The 12694-nt window shown below is 49.6% G+C and overlaps 1 protein-coding gene across 1 annotated transcript in view; it reads right to left on the bottom strand.

The window, feature by feature from the left end:
- Positions 1–6186: 6186 nt before the first annotated feature.
- LOC123744801 (cell surface glycoprotein 1-like) overlaps positions 6187–12694 on the bottom strand; it is a gene marked incomplete at its 5' end in the record, with an annotated part of 67664 nt that continues 61156 nt past the window's right edge. Inside the window, 2 exons of the mRNA XM_045724988.1 lie at positions 6187–6270; positions 6345–6608. Of these exons, the coding sequence (XP_045580944.1) occupies positions 6187–6270; positions 6345–6608 (348 nt within the window). The remainder of the gene's footprint in view (positions 6271–6344; positions 6609–12694) is intronic.

The following is a 12694-nucleotide window of genomic DNA, read 5'->3' as shown; positions in this document are numbered from 1 at the left end:
GCGGTGGAATCATTTCACGGCGCGCGTTTTTTCACGAAACTGGACCTCAGGAGCGCTTACAATCTGGTGCGTATCCGGGGAGGAGACGAGTGGAAAACCGCATTCAGTACCACATCGGGCCACTATGAGTACCTCGTCATGCCGTACGGGTTAAAGAATGCTCCAGCCGTCTTTCAATCCTTTGTTGACGAGATTCTCAGGGACCTGCACGGGCAGGGGGTGGTGGTGTATATTGACGACATCCTGATTTATTCCGCCACCCGCGCCGCGCATGTCTCCCTGGTGCGCAAGGTGCTTGGGCGACTGCTGGAGAATGACCTGTACGTCAAGGCTGAGAAATGTGAGTTTTTCAAACGAGCCGTTTCCTACCTGGGGTATCGCATTTCCACCTCGGGGGTGGTATTGGAGGATGACCGCGTTAAAGCCGTGAGTAATTGGCCGACTCCGACCACGGTAAAGGAGGTGCAGCGGTTTTTAGGGTTTGCCAATTACTACCGGAGGTTTATCCGGGGCTTTGGTCAAGTTGCTGCTCCCATTACCTCACTGCTGAAGGGGGGTCCGGCGCGCTTGCGCTGGTCAGCAGAGGCGAACAGAGCGTTCAGTCGCCTGAAGGAGCTGTTTACCGTCGCTCCAGTGCTGGCTCATCCTGATCCCTCTTTGGCATTCATAGTGGAGGTGGACGCGTCCGAGACTGGGGTGGGGGCCGTGCTATCACAGCGCTCGGGCACGCCACCCAAACTCCGCCCGTGCGCTTTCTTTTCTAGGAAGCTAGGGCCGGGCGAGCAGAACTATGACGTGGGGGACAGGGAGTTGTTAGCTGTGGTCAAGGCTCTGAAGGTGTGGAGACATTGGCTTGAGGGGGCTAAGCACCCTTTCCTCATCTGGACTGACCACCGTAATCTCGAGTACATCCGGGCAGCTAGGAGACTGAATCCGCGTCAGGCCAGGTGGGCCATGTTCTTTACCCGTTTCCGGTTCACGATCTCTTATCGGCCAGGTTCACAGAACACGAAGGCCGACGCACTGTCCCGCCTATATGACACCGAGGAGAGGGCCATCGATCCGGCTCCCATTCTTCCGGCGTCGTGTTTGGTAGCTCCGGTGGTATGGGAGTTGGACGCGGAGATCGAGCGGGTGTTACGGTCCGAACCTGCACCATCGCAGTGTCCGGCAGGTGTTCAGTACGTACCGCTTGGTCTCCGTGATCGATTGATTCGATGGGCCCATAATCTCCCCTCTTCGGGTCACCCTGGGATCGAGAGGACAGTGCGGAACCTGAGGGGGAAGTACTGGTGGCCCACCTTGGGTAAGGACGTGCGGTTTTATGTTTCCTCCTGCTCAGTGTGCGCTCAGAGCAAGGCTCCTCGACACCTGCCTAGAGGGAAATTACACCCCCTCCCCGTTCCACAGCGGCCGTGGTCACACTTGTCAGTGGACTTCCTCACTGACCTTCCCGTATCTCAGGGGAACACCACTATCCTGGTCGTTGTGGATCGGTTCTCGAAGTTCTGTCGTCTCATCCCGTTGCCCGGTCTCCCTACGGCTCTGCAGACTGCGGAGGCCCTGTTTACCCATGTCTTCCGGCACTACGGGGTGCCCGAGGACATCGTTTCTGATCGGGGTCCCCAGTTCACGTCCAGAGTTTGGAGGGCGTTCATGGAACGTTTGGGGGTCTCGGTCAGCCTGACCTCGGGTTTCCACCCCGAGAGTAATGGGCAGGTGGAGAGGGTGAACCAAGAGGTGGGTAGGTTTCTAAGGACGTATTGCCAGGACCGGCCCAGAGAATGGGCGAGATACGTGCCATGGGCAGAAATAGCCCAACATTTTCTACGGCACTCATCAACCAACATGTCACCATTCTAGTGCGTGTTGGGCTACCAGCCGGTCCTGGCTCCATGGCACCAGAGCCAGACTGAGGCTCCAGCGGTGGAGGATTGGGTGCAGCGCTCGAAGGACACCTGGAGAGCCGTCCAAGACGCACTCACAAAGGCGAGTGGACGGCAGAAGAAGAGCGCTGACCAGCACCGCAGTGAGACCCCTGTGTTTGCACCAGGGGATCGAGTCTGGCTCTCGGCTAGAAACCTGCCCCTCCGCTTGCCCTGCCGGAAGCTGGGCCCGCAGTGTGTAGGGCCGTTTAAAGTCCTGAGGAGGATAAACGAGGTGTGTTACCGGTTACAACTTCCATCTTACTACCGTATTAACCCCTCGTTTCATGTGTCTCTCCTCAGGCCGGTGGTGGCTGGTCCCATGCAGGAAGGTGAGGTGCCGGAGGTTCCTCCCCCCCCCGCTGGACATTGGGGGGTCCCCGGCGTATAAGATACGCGCCATTCTGGACTCCAGACTTCGGGGGGGGGGGGGCCTACAGTACCTCATCGACTGGGAGGGGTACGGCGCAGAGGAGAGGTGCTGGGTACCCAGGAGGGACATTTTGGACCCCCACTACTGAGGGAGTTCCACCGCCTTCATGGGGATCGCCCTGCGCCTCATCCTCCGGGTCGCCCTCGAGGTCGGTGGCGGCGCGCTGCGGGAGCCGCGCGTCAGGAGGGGGGTACTGTCACGAATCCCACCGAAGGTGGCTCCCCTGCCTGCTCGGGCGGCGCTCGGCGGTCGTCGTCACCGACCTACTAGCCGCCACTGATCCCTTTTTCCTTTTCGTTTGGTATGTCTTATTGTTTGCACCTGTTCCTCATTTGGTCTTTTGATTTGGGTTATTTAAGCCTGGTTAGCCCGCCCAGTGTTGTGCGGGATTATTTTGCGTCAGGTTGTGTTTTTGTAGTTGGATGTGCTGGCGATTTACTACTGTAATATTGTATGCATGCTGTGCACCTGTTTTGGGCACTTTTTTCCCACGCCGTTTGTGTTGGCGTCGATCGTGTTGTGTTTTTATTTAAATAAACACAAAGTTCCGTACCTCTGCTCTCTGCGCCTGACTCCTACCACCACTCCTAGCAACCGTCTGACAGTTTCGTTACAATGGCCACCCAATCTGTTAGACCTAGTAGTGTGTCTTTTGAACTGTTTCTGTTACAACTAGAGCCTGATCGTGAGAAGCTATAATAATTGTCATTTAACCTCCCTGGGCAAGGTGGGACGTTTGCGTCCCACCTAGTCAACAGCCAGTGGAATCGTGTGGCGCGAAATACAAATACCTCATAAATGCTATAACTTCAATTTCTCAAACATATGACTATTTTACACCATTTTAAAGACAAGACTCTCGTTAACCTGTTGGGTCTAGGGGGCAGCATTTGCACGTCTGGATAAAAAAAATGTACCCGATTTAATCTGGTTACTAATCCTACCCAGTAACTAGAATATGCATATACTTATTATATATGGATAGAAAACACTCTAAAGTTTCCAAAACTGTTTGAATGGTGTCTGTGAGTATAACAGAACTCATTTGGCAGGCAAAACCCTGAGACATTTTCTGACAGGAAGTGGATACCTGATGTGTTGTATTGACTTTAAACCTATCCCATTGAAAAACACAGGGGTTTAGGAATATTTTGGCACTTCCTATTGCTTCCACTAGATGTCACCAGCCTTTACAAAGTGTTTTGAGTCTTCTGGAGGGAGATCTGACCGAACAAGAGCCATGGAACGTTGATGTCCCTTTAGACACCTGGCGCGCTAGTTCATGTTGGGTACCCTCGTTCCAATACGTTATAAAAGAGTATGCATTCGTCCACCTTGAATATTATTCATGTTCTGGTTAAAAAGGCCCTAATGATTTATGCTATACAACGTTTGACATGTTTGAACGAACGGAAATATATTTTTTCCCCTCGTTCATGACGAGAAGTCCGGCTGGCTTACATCATGTGCTAACGAGACGGAGATTTTTGGACATAAATGATGAGCTTTTTTGAACAAAACTACATTCGTTATGGACCTGTGATACCTGGAAGTGACATCTGATGAAGAGAATCAAAGGTAATGGATTATTTACATAGTATTTTCGATTTTAGATCTCCCCAACATGACGTCTAGTCTGTATCGCAACGCCGTATTTTTCTGGGCGCAGTGCTCAGATTATTGCAAAGTGTGATTTCCCAGTAAGGTTATTTTTAAATCTGGCAAGTTGATTGCGTTCAAAAGATGTAAATCTATAATTCTTTAAATGACAATATAATATTTTACCAATGTTTTCTAATTTTAATTATTTAATTTGTGACGCTGACTTGACTGCCGGTTATTGGAGGGAAACGATTTCCTCAACATCAATGCCATAGTAAAACGCTGTTTTTGGATATAAATATGAACTTGATAGAACTAAAAATGCATGCATTGTCTAACATAATGTCCTAGGAGTGTCATCTGATGGAGATTGTAAAAGGTTAGTGCATCATTTTAGCTGGTTTTATGGTTTTGGTGACCCTGTCTTTGACTTGACAAAACATTACACACAACTCTTGTAAATGTACTGTCCTAACATACTCTAAATTTATGCTTTCGCCGTAAAACCTTTTTGAAATCGTAAAACGTGGTTAGATTAAGGAGATGTTTATCTTTCAAATGGTGTAACATAGTTGTATTTTTGAAAAATTTGAATTTTGACATTTATTTGGATTCAAATTTGCCGCTCTTGAAATGCACCTGCTGTTGATGGAGTGCACCACGGGTGGCACGCTAGCGTCCCACCTAGCCCCAAGAGGTTAATCTAACCACACTGTCCGATTTCAAAAAGGCTTGACAGCGAAAGCAAAACATTAGATTATGTCAGGAGAGTATCCTGCCAAAAATAATCACGCAGCCATTTTCAAAGCATGCATATATGTCACAAAAACCAAAAACACAGCACTAACCTTTGATGATCTTCATCAGATGACACTCCTAGGACATTATGTTATACAATACATGCATGTTTTGTTCAATCAAGTTCATATTTATATCAAAAAACAGCTTTTTACATTAGCATGTGATGTTCAGAACTAGCATACCCACCGCAAACTTCCGGTGAATTTACTTAATTACTCACGATTAACGTTCACAAAATACATAACAATTATTTTAAGAATTATAGATACAGAACTCCTTTATGCAATCGCGGTGTCAGATTTTAAAATAGCTTTTCGGCGAAAGCACATTTTGCAATATTCTGAGTAGATAGCCCGGCCATCACGGCTAGCTAATTTGACACCCACCAAGTTTGGCCCTCACCAAACTCATATTTACTATTAGAAAAATTGGATTACCTTTGCTGTTCTTCGTCAGAATGCACTCCCAGGACTTCTACTTCAACAACAATTGTTGTTTTGGTTCGAAATAATCCATAGTTATATTGAAATAGCTCCGTTTTGTTTGTGCGTTGAGGTCAGTATCCGAAGGGTGACGCGCGGGCGCATTTCGTGACAAAAAAAAACAAAATATTCCATTACCGTACTTCGAAGCATGTCAAACCCTGTTTAAAATCAATTTTTATGCGATTTTTCTCGTAAAATAGCAATAATATTCCAATCGGGCGACATTGTATTCGTTCAAAGAGAGAAAGAAAAAAATGGAGTCCTCTCGTGCACGTGCGCTCCAGTGTCAGTGTTCCCTGGGAGGGACATGGGAAACACCTGGGCGTGTCCTGGGATAAATACACCTCTTCCCCATTCATTGAGGAGACTCTTTCCATACAGACACTGTTTGATTTTGGTTGTGTCATTTTTGTGGCTCGTTTTGGCATCTTTCAACACCTCATTATCACATCACGCAACCAGTCACTTACACGACTGACTACACACACCATTGTTTATTAGTATATAATTTGTCTCCCTTTTAGTTACGGGCTTCGAGCCGGTTCGTGACATTGATCAAGTCTGGGTTCCTGCTCTTAAGGCCAAAGGCAGATGACCTCTGACCTTGTATATTACTGGATAAGATAGTAAAAATGTTGTTTCATAGTTTCTAGTGTTTTCGTATGATTTAGGCCCGGACCATCACAGTCGGTGCCAGCAGAGCATGTTGAGCAGCTGATATTGTTGAGCTCTTACGCCTCAGGATGGGGGTTGGGCCTGTTGCTCTTCTCAGGGGCGGGGCTAAGGGGTGGGAAGAAGGTGAATGGGTCTGATATGGTGGGGCCTATATAGAGTGTGGCCAGGGTTTGCTTGGGGTGGTTTTATCTGGTTGGGGTGTGGTTGGTGATGCTGTGGTCTGGGTGTAGGTCCTCTTGGCGTGGGTTCTCTCAGTGCAGGTCCTTCAGGAGGGGGTCTTACAGGTCTGGGAGGGTGTCTCGCTGGTCTGGGTGGGGGGTCCGTTACTCTGTTGCTCCTGTGTGACGTGCTGGGGTTGTGGTTGAGGGTGACGTCCTTCAGGGTCCTGGCAAAAGTTGGGATTGCTGCCCTGCAGAGGTGGACCTGGTCATAAAATCTGTTCAAGTCCCGGGTGGAGGGGTGGGCCAGGTAGACATTCGATTTTGAGGCACAGTCCCAGGTGGAGGGGTGGGCCAAGTAGACATTAGCTTTTGAGGCACTGTCCTGGGTGGAGGGGTGGGCCAGGTAGACATTAGGTTTTGAGGCACAGTCCCGGGTGGAGGGGTGGGCCAGGTAGACATTAGGTTTTGAGGCACAGTCCCGGGTGGAGGGGTGGGCCAAGTAGACATTAGGTTTTGAGGCACAGTCCTGGGTGGAGGGGTGGGCCAAGTAGACATTAGGTTTTGAGGCACAGTCCCGGGTGGAGGGGTGGGCCAAGTAGACATTAGGTTTTGAGGCACAGTCCTGGGTGGAGGGGTGGGCCAGGTAGACATTAGGTTTTGAGGCACAGTCCCGGGTGGAGGGGTGGGCCAGGTCGACATTAGGTTTTGAGGCACAGTCCCAGGTGGAGGGGTGGGCCAGGTAGACATTAGGTTTTGAGGCACAGTCCCGGGTGGAGGGGTGGGCCAGGTAGACATTAGGTTTTGAGGCACAGTCCCGGGTGGAGGGGTGGGCCAAGTAGACATTAGGTTTTGAGGCACAGTCCCGGGTGGGGGGGTGGGCCAGGTAGACATTAGGTTTTGAGGCACAGTCCCGGGTGGAGGGGTGGGCAAGTCCCGGGAAATGCTTAATTCGCCTGTTTATATAGTGGGTTTTTGTGGTAGCAGGGTGGAGATAACAGATAACCACTTGTGCGTTGAGGAAAGTGGAAGAAGCTTTTTCAATCACTCCTTTGAGTGCTATGGCCACCCTTTTCTGCTGGGCCCTCAGGTCGTTTGGCCCGTGTGAATTATGATGTGGCTGGGGGACCCTAGTCTGTCCTCTGACAACAGCTCCAGGACATACCTAGTGTTTGTCCTCTGACTACAGCTCCAGGACATACCTAGTGTTTGTCCTCTGACTACAGCTCCAGGACATACCTAGTGTTTGTCCTCTGACTACAGCTCCAGGACATACCTAGTGTCTGTCCTCTGACTACAGCTCCAGGACATACCTAGTGTCTGTCCTCTGACTACAGCTCCAGGACATACCTAGTGTCTGTCCTCTGACTACAGCTCCAGGACATACCTAGTGTCTGTCCTCTGACAACAGCTCCAGGACATACCTAGTGTTTGTCCTCTGACTACAGCTCCAGGACATACCTAGTGTTTGTCCTCTGACTACAGCTCCAGGACATACCTAGTGTTTGTCCTCTGACTACAGCTCCAGGACATACCTAGTGTCTGTCCTCTGACTACAGCTCCAGGACATACCTAGTGTCTGTCCTCTGACAACAGCTCCAGGACATACCTAGTGTTTGTCCTCTGACTACAGCTCCAGGACATACCTAGTGTTTGTCCTCTGACTACAGCTCCAGGACATACCTAGTGTTTGTCCTCTGACTACAGCTCCAGGACATACCTAGTGTCTGTCCTCTGACTACAGCTCCAGGACATACCTAGTGTTTGTATTCTGACAACAGCTCCAGGACATGCCTAGTGTTTTGGCAACAGAGTTTAGCCACTTTGTGTTTGTGAAAAAGGTTTATTCTCCTGAATGTATTTGCCATTTGAGTCAGTGAGGAGGACAATTTCTGGCTTTTGTCTCCTCAGTTGACGTGTGGGGGTTTTCAGGAGGGCTTTCGGAGGGGGTGTTGGGGGTGGGGTCTGTTGGTTTTCTGGGTCCTGTGTTGTCTGTCCCATTGTGGTGTTGAGGTTGTGGTCCGGGTTTGAGGTGGGCTGTTCTGCTGGCTTCTCTGGGGGAGTGTCCTGCTCTCTGTCACACCTCAGCTAACTCATCTCCTCCTTCACTGCTGTGATCTGTTCCATGTGTTCCTCTCTCTCCTCAAGTTATCTCACCTAAGTCCGGAGTGTAGCCACTGAGTGTGCTGCTCTGTTTTGTGGGTCTGTTCTGTGTGGAGTGTGTTGACTAGCTCTCTGAGCTCTACCATCTCTCTCTCCAGCTCTGTGAAAGCTCTGTGAATGTACCTCTCTCAACAATGGAGGAGCATTGTAGTTGTGGGACCTGCGTCTTTTCAGAGCTGAAGGGTGACTGTCCTCTTGGGGCTGCTCGTCTGCAGGGCAGTTTGAGGATGAGGTGTCATTAGACTCACTCAGGATGGTCTGGTTAATATAGCACTGTGCCATGCCAGGGGATGGTCTGTGTTAATATAGCACTGTGTCATGCCAGGGGATGGTCTGGTTAATATAGCACTGTGCCATGCCAGGGGATGGTCTGGTTAATATAGCACTGTGTCATGCCAGGGGATGGTCTGTGTTAATATAGCACTGTGTCATGCCACGGGATGGTCTGGTTAATATAGCACTGTGTCATGCCAGGGGATGGTCTGTGTTAATATAGCACTGTGTCATGCCAGGGGATGGTCTGGTTAATATAGCACTGTGCCAGGGGATGGTCTGGTTAATATAGCACTGTGTCATGCCACGGGATGGTCTGGTTAATATAGCACTGTGTCATGCCAGGGGATGGTCTGTGTTAATATAGCACTGTACCATGTCAGGGGATGGTCTGGTTAATATAGCACTGTGTCATGCCAGGGGATGGTCTGTGTTAATATAGCACTGTGTCATGCCAGGGGATGGTCTGTGTTAATATAGCACTGTGTCATGCCAGGGGATGGTCTGGTTAATATCACACTGTGCCATGCCAGGGGATGGTCTGGTTAATATAGCACTGTGCCCTGCCAGCGGATGGTCTGGTTAATATAGCACTGTGTCATGCCAGGGGATGGTCTGTGTTAATATAGCACTGTGTCATGCCAGGGGATGGTCTGGTTAATATAGCACTGTGCCATGCCAGGGGATGGTCTGGTTAATATAGCACTGTGCCCTGCCAGGGGATGGTCTGGTTAATATAGCACTGTACCATGCCAGGGGATGGTCTGGTTAATATAGCACTGTGTCATGCCAGGGGATGGTCTGGGTTAATATAGCACTGTGCCATGCCAGGGGATGGTCTGGTTAATATAGCACTGTGTCATGCCAGGGGATGGTCTGGTTAATATAGCACTGTGTCATGCCAGGGGATGGTCTGTGTTAATATAGCACCTTGTCATGCGAGGGGATGGTCTGGTTAATATAGCACTGTGTCATGCCAGGGGATGGTCTGTGTTAATATAGCACTGTGCCATGCCAGGGGATGGTCTGGTTAATATTGCACTGTGTCATGCCAGGGGATGGTCTGTGTTAATATAGCACTGTGTCATGCCAGGGGATGGTCTGGTTAATATAGCACTGTGTCATGCCAGGGGATGGTCTGGGTTAATATAGCACTGTGCCCGGCCAGGGGGATGGTCTGGTTAATATAGCACTGTGCCATGCCAGGGGATGGTCTGGTTAATATAGCACTGTGCCCTGCCAGGGGATGGTCTGGTTAATATAGCACTGTGTCATGTCAGGGGATGGTCTGTGTTAATATAGCACTGTGTCATGCCAGGGGATGGTCTGGTTAATATAGCACTGTGTCATGCCAGGGGATGGTCTGGTTAATATAGCACTGTGTCATGCCAGGGGATGGTCTGTGTTAATATAGCACTGTACCATGCCAGGGGATGGTCTGTGTTAATATAGCACTGTGCCAGGGGATGGTCTGGTTAATATAGCACTGTGTCATGCCAGGGGATGGTCTGGTTAATATAGCACTGTGCCATGCCAGGGGATGGTCTGTGTTAATATAGCACTGTGTCATGCCAGGGATGGTCTGTGTTAATATAGCACTGTGTCATGCCAGGGGATGGTCTGGTTAATATAACACTGTGCCAGGGGATGGTCTGGTTAATATAGCACTGTGCTATGCCAGGGGATGGTCTGGTTAATATAGCACTGTGCTATGCCAGGGGATGGTCTGGTTAATATAGCACTGTGACATGCCTGGGGATTGTCTGGTTAATATAGCACTGTGCCATGCCAGGGGATGGTCTGGTTAATATAGCACTGTGTCATGCCAGGGGATGGACTGTGTTATTATAGCACTGTGCCATGCCAGGGGATGGTCTGGTTAATATAGCACTGTGTCATGCCAGGGGATGGTCTGGTTAATATAGCACTGTGTCATGCCAGGGGATGGTCTGGTTAATATAGCACTGTGCCCGGCCAGGGGGATGGTATGGTTAATATAGCACTGTGTCATGCCAGGGGATGGTCTGGTTAATATAGCACTGTGTCAAGCCAGGGGATGGTCTGTGTTAATATAGCACTGTACCATGTCAGGGGATGGTCTGGTTAATATAGCACTGTGTCATGCCAGGGGATGGTCTGTGTTAATATAGCACTGTGTCATGCCAGGGGATGGTCTGTGTTAATATAGCACTGTGTCATGCCAGGGGATGGTCTGGTTAATATAACACTGTACCATGCCAGGGGATGGTCTGGTTAATATAGCACTGTGCCCTGCCAGGGGATGGTCTGGTTAATATAGCACTGTGTCATGCCAGGGGATGGTCTGTGTTAATGTAGCACTGTGTCATGCCAGGGGATGGTCTGGTTAATATAGCACTGTGCCCTGCCAGGGGATGGTCTGGTTAATATAGCACTGTGTCATGCCAGGGGATGGTCTGGTTAATATAGCACTGTGCCCTGCCAGGGGATGGTCTGGTTAATATAGCACTGTGTCATGCCAGGGGATGGTCTGTGTTAATATAGCACTGTGTCATGCCAGGGGATGGTCTGTGTTAATATAGCACTGTACCATGCCAGGGGATGGCCTGTGTTAATATAGCACTGTGTCATGCCAGGGGATGGTCTGTGTTAATATAGCACTGTACCATGCCAGGGGATGGCCTGTGTTAATATAGCACTGTGCCCGGCCAGGGGGATGTTCTGGTTAATATAGCACTGTGTCATGCCAGGGGATGGTCTGGTTAATATAGCACTGTGCCCTGCCAGGGGATGGTCTGGTTAATATAGCACTGTACCATGCCAGGGGATAGTCTGGTTAATATAGCACTGTGTCATGCCAGGGGATGGTCTGGTTAATATAGCACTGTGTCATGCCAGGGGATGGTCTGTGTTAATATAGCACTGTGCCATGCCAGGGGATGGTCTGGTTAATATAGCACTGTGTCATGCCAGGGGATGGTCTGTGTTAATATAGCACTGTGTCATGCCACGGGATGGTCTGGTTAATATAGCACTGTGTCATGCCAGGGGATTGACTGTGTTATTATAGCACTGTGCCATGCCAGGGGATGGTCTGGTTAATATAGCACTGTGTCATGCCAGGGGATGGTCTGGTTAATATAGCACTGTGTCATGCCAGGGGATGGTCTGGTTAATATAGCACTGTGCCCTGCCAGGGGATGGTCTGGTTAATATAGCACTGTGTCTTGTCAGGGGATGGTCTGGTTAATATAGCACTGTGCCCTGCCAGGGGATGGTCTGGTTAATATAGCACTGTGTCATGTCAGGGGATGGTCTGGTTAATATAGCACTGTGTCATGCCAGGGGATGGTCTGTGTTAATATAGCACTGTACCATGTCAGGGGATGGTCTGGTTAATATAGCACTGTGTCATGCCAGGGGATGGTCTGTGTTAATATAGCACTGTGTCATGCCAGGGGATGGTCTGTGTTAATATAGCACTGTGTCATGCCAGGGGATGGTCTGGTTAATATAACACTGTGCATGCCACGGGATGGTCTGGTTAATATAGCACTGTGTCATGCCAGGGGATGGTCTGGTTAATATAGCACTGTGCCCGGCCAGGGGGATGGTCTGGTTAATATAGCACTGTGCCATGCCAGGGGATGGTCTGTGTTAATATAGCACTGTGCCCTGCCAGGGGATGGTCTGGTTAATATAGCACTGTGTCATGCCAGGGGATGGTCTGTGTTAATATAGCACTGTACCATGCCAGGGGATGGCCTGTGTTAATATAGCACTGTGTCAAGCCAGGGGATGGTCTGGTTAATATAACACTGTGTCATGCCAGGGGATGGTCTGGTTAATATAGCACTGTGTCATGCCAGGGGATGGTCTGGTTAATATAGCACTGTGCCCTGCCAGGGGATGGTCTGTGTTGATATAACACTGTGCCATGCCAGGGGATGGTCTGTGTTAATATAGCACTGTGTCATGCCAGGGGATGGTCTGGTTAATATAGCACTGTGCCCTGCCAGGGGATGGTCTGTGTTGATATAACACTGTGCCATGCCAGGGGATGGTCTGTGTTAATATAGCACTGTGTCATGCCAGGGGATGGTCTGGTTAATATAGCACTGTGCCATGCCAGGGGATGGTCTGGTTAATATAGCACTGTGTCATGCCAGGGGATGGTCTGGTTAATATAGCACTGTGTCA

This window comes from Salmo salar, chromosome ssa09, assembly GCF_905237065.1.
Source record: "Salmo salar chromosome ssa09, Ssal_v3.1, whole genome shotgun sequence".
Lineage (NCBI taxonomy): Eukaryota > Metazoa > Chordata > Actinopteri > Salmoniformes > Salmonidae > Salmo > Salmo salar.
The sequence above is the reverse complement of the archived record's forward strand: the minus strand, read 5'-3'. Positions and strand labels throughout refer to the sequence as shown.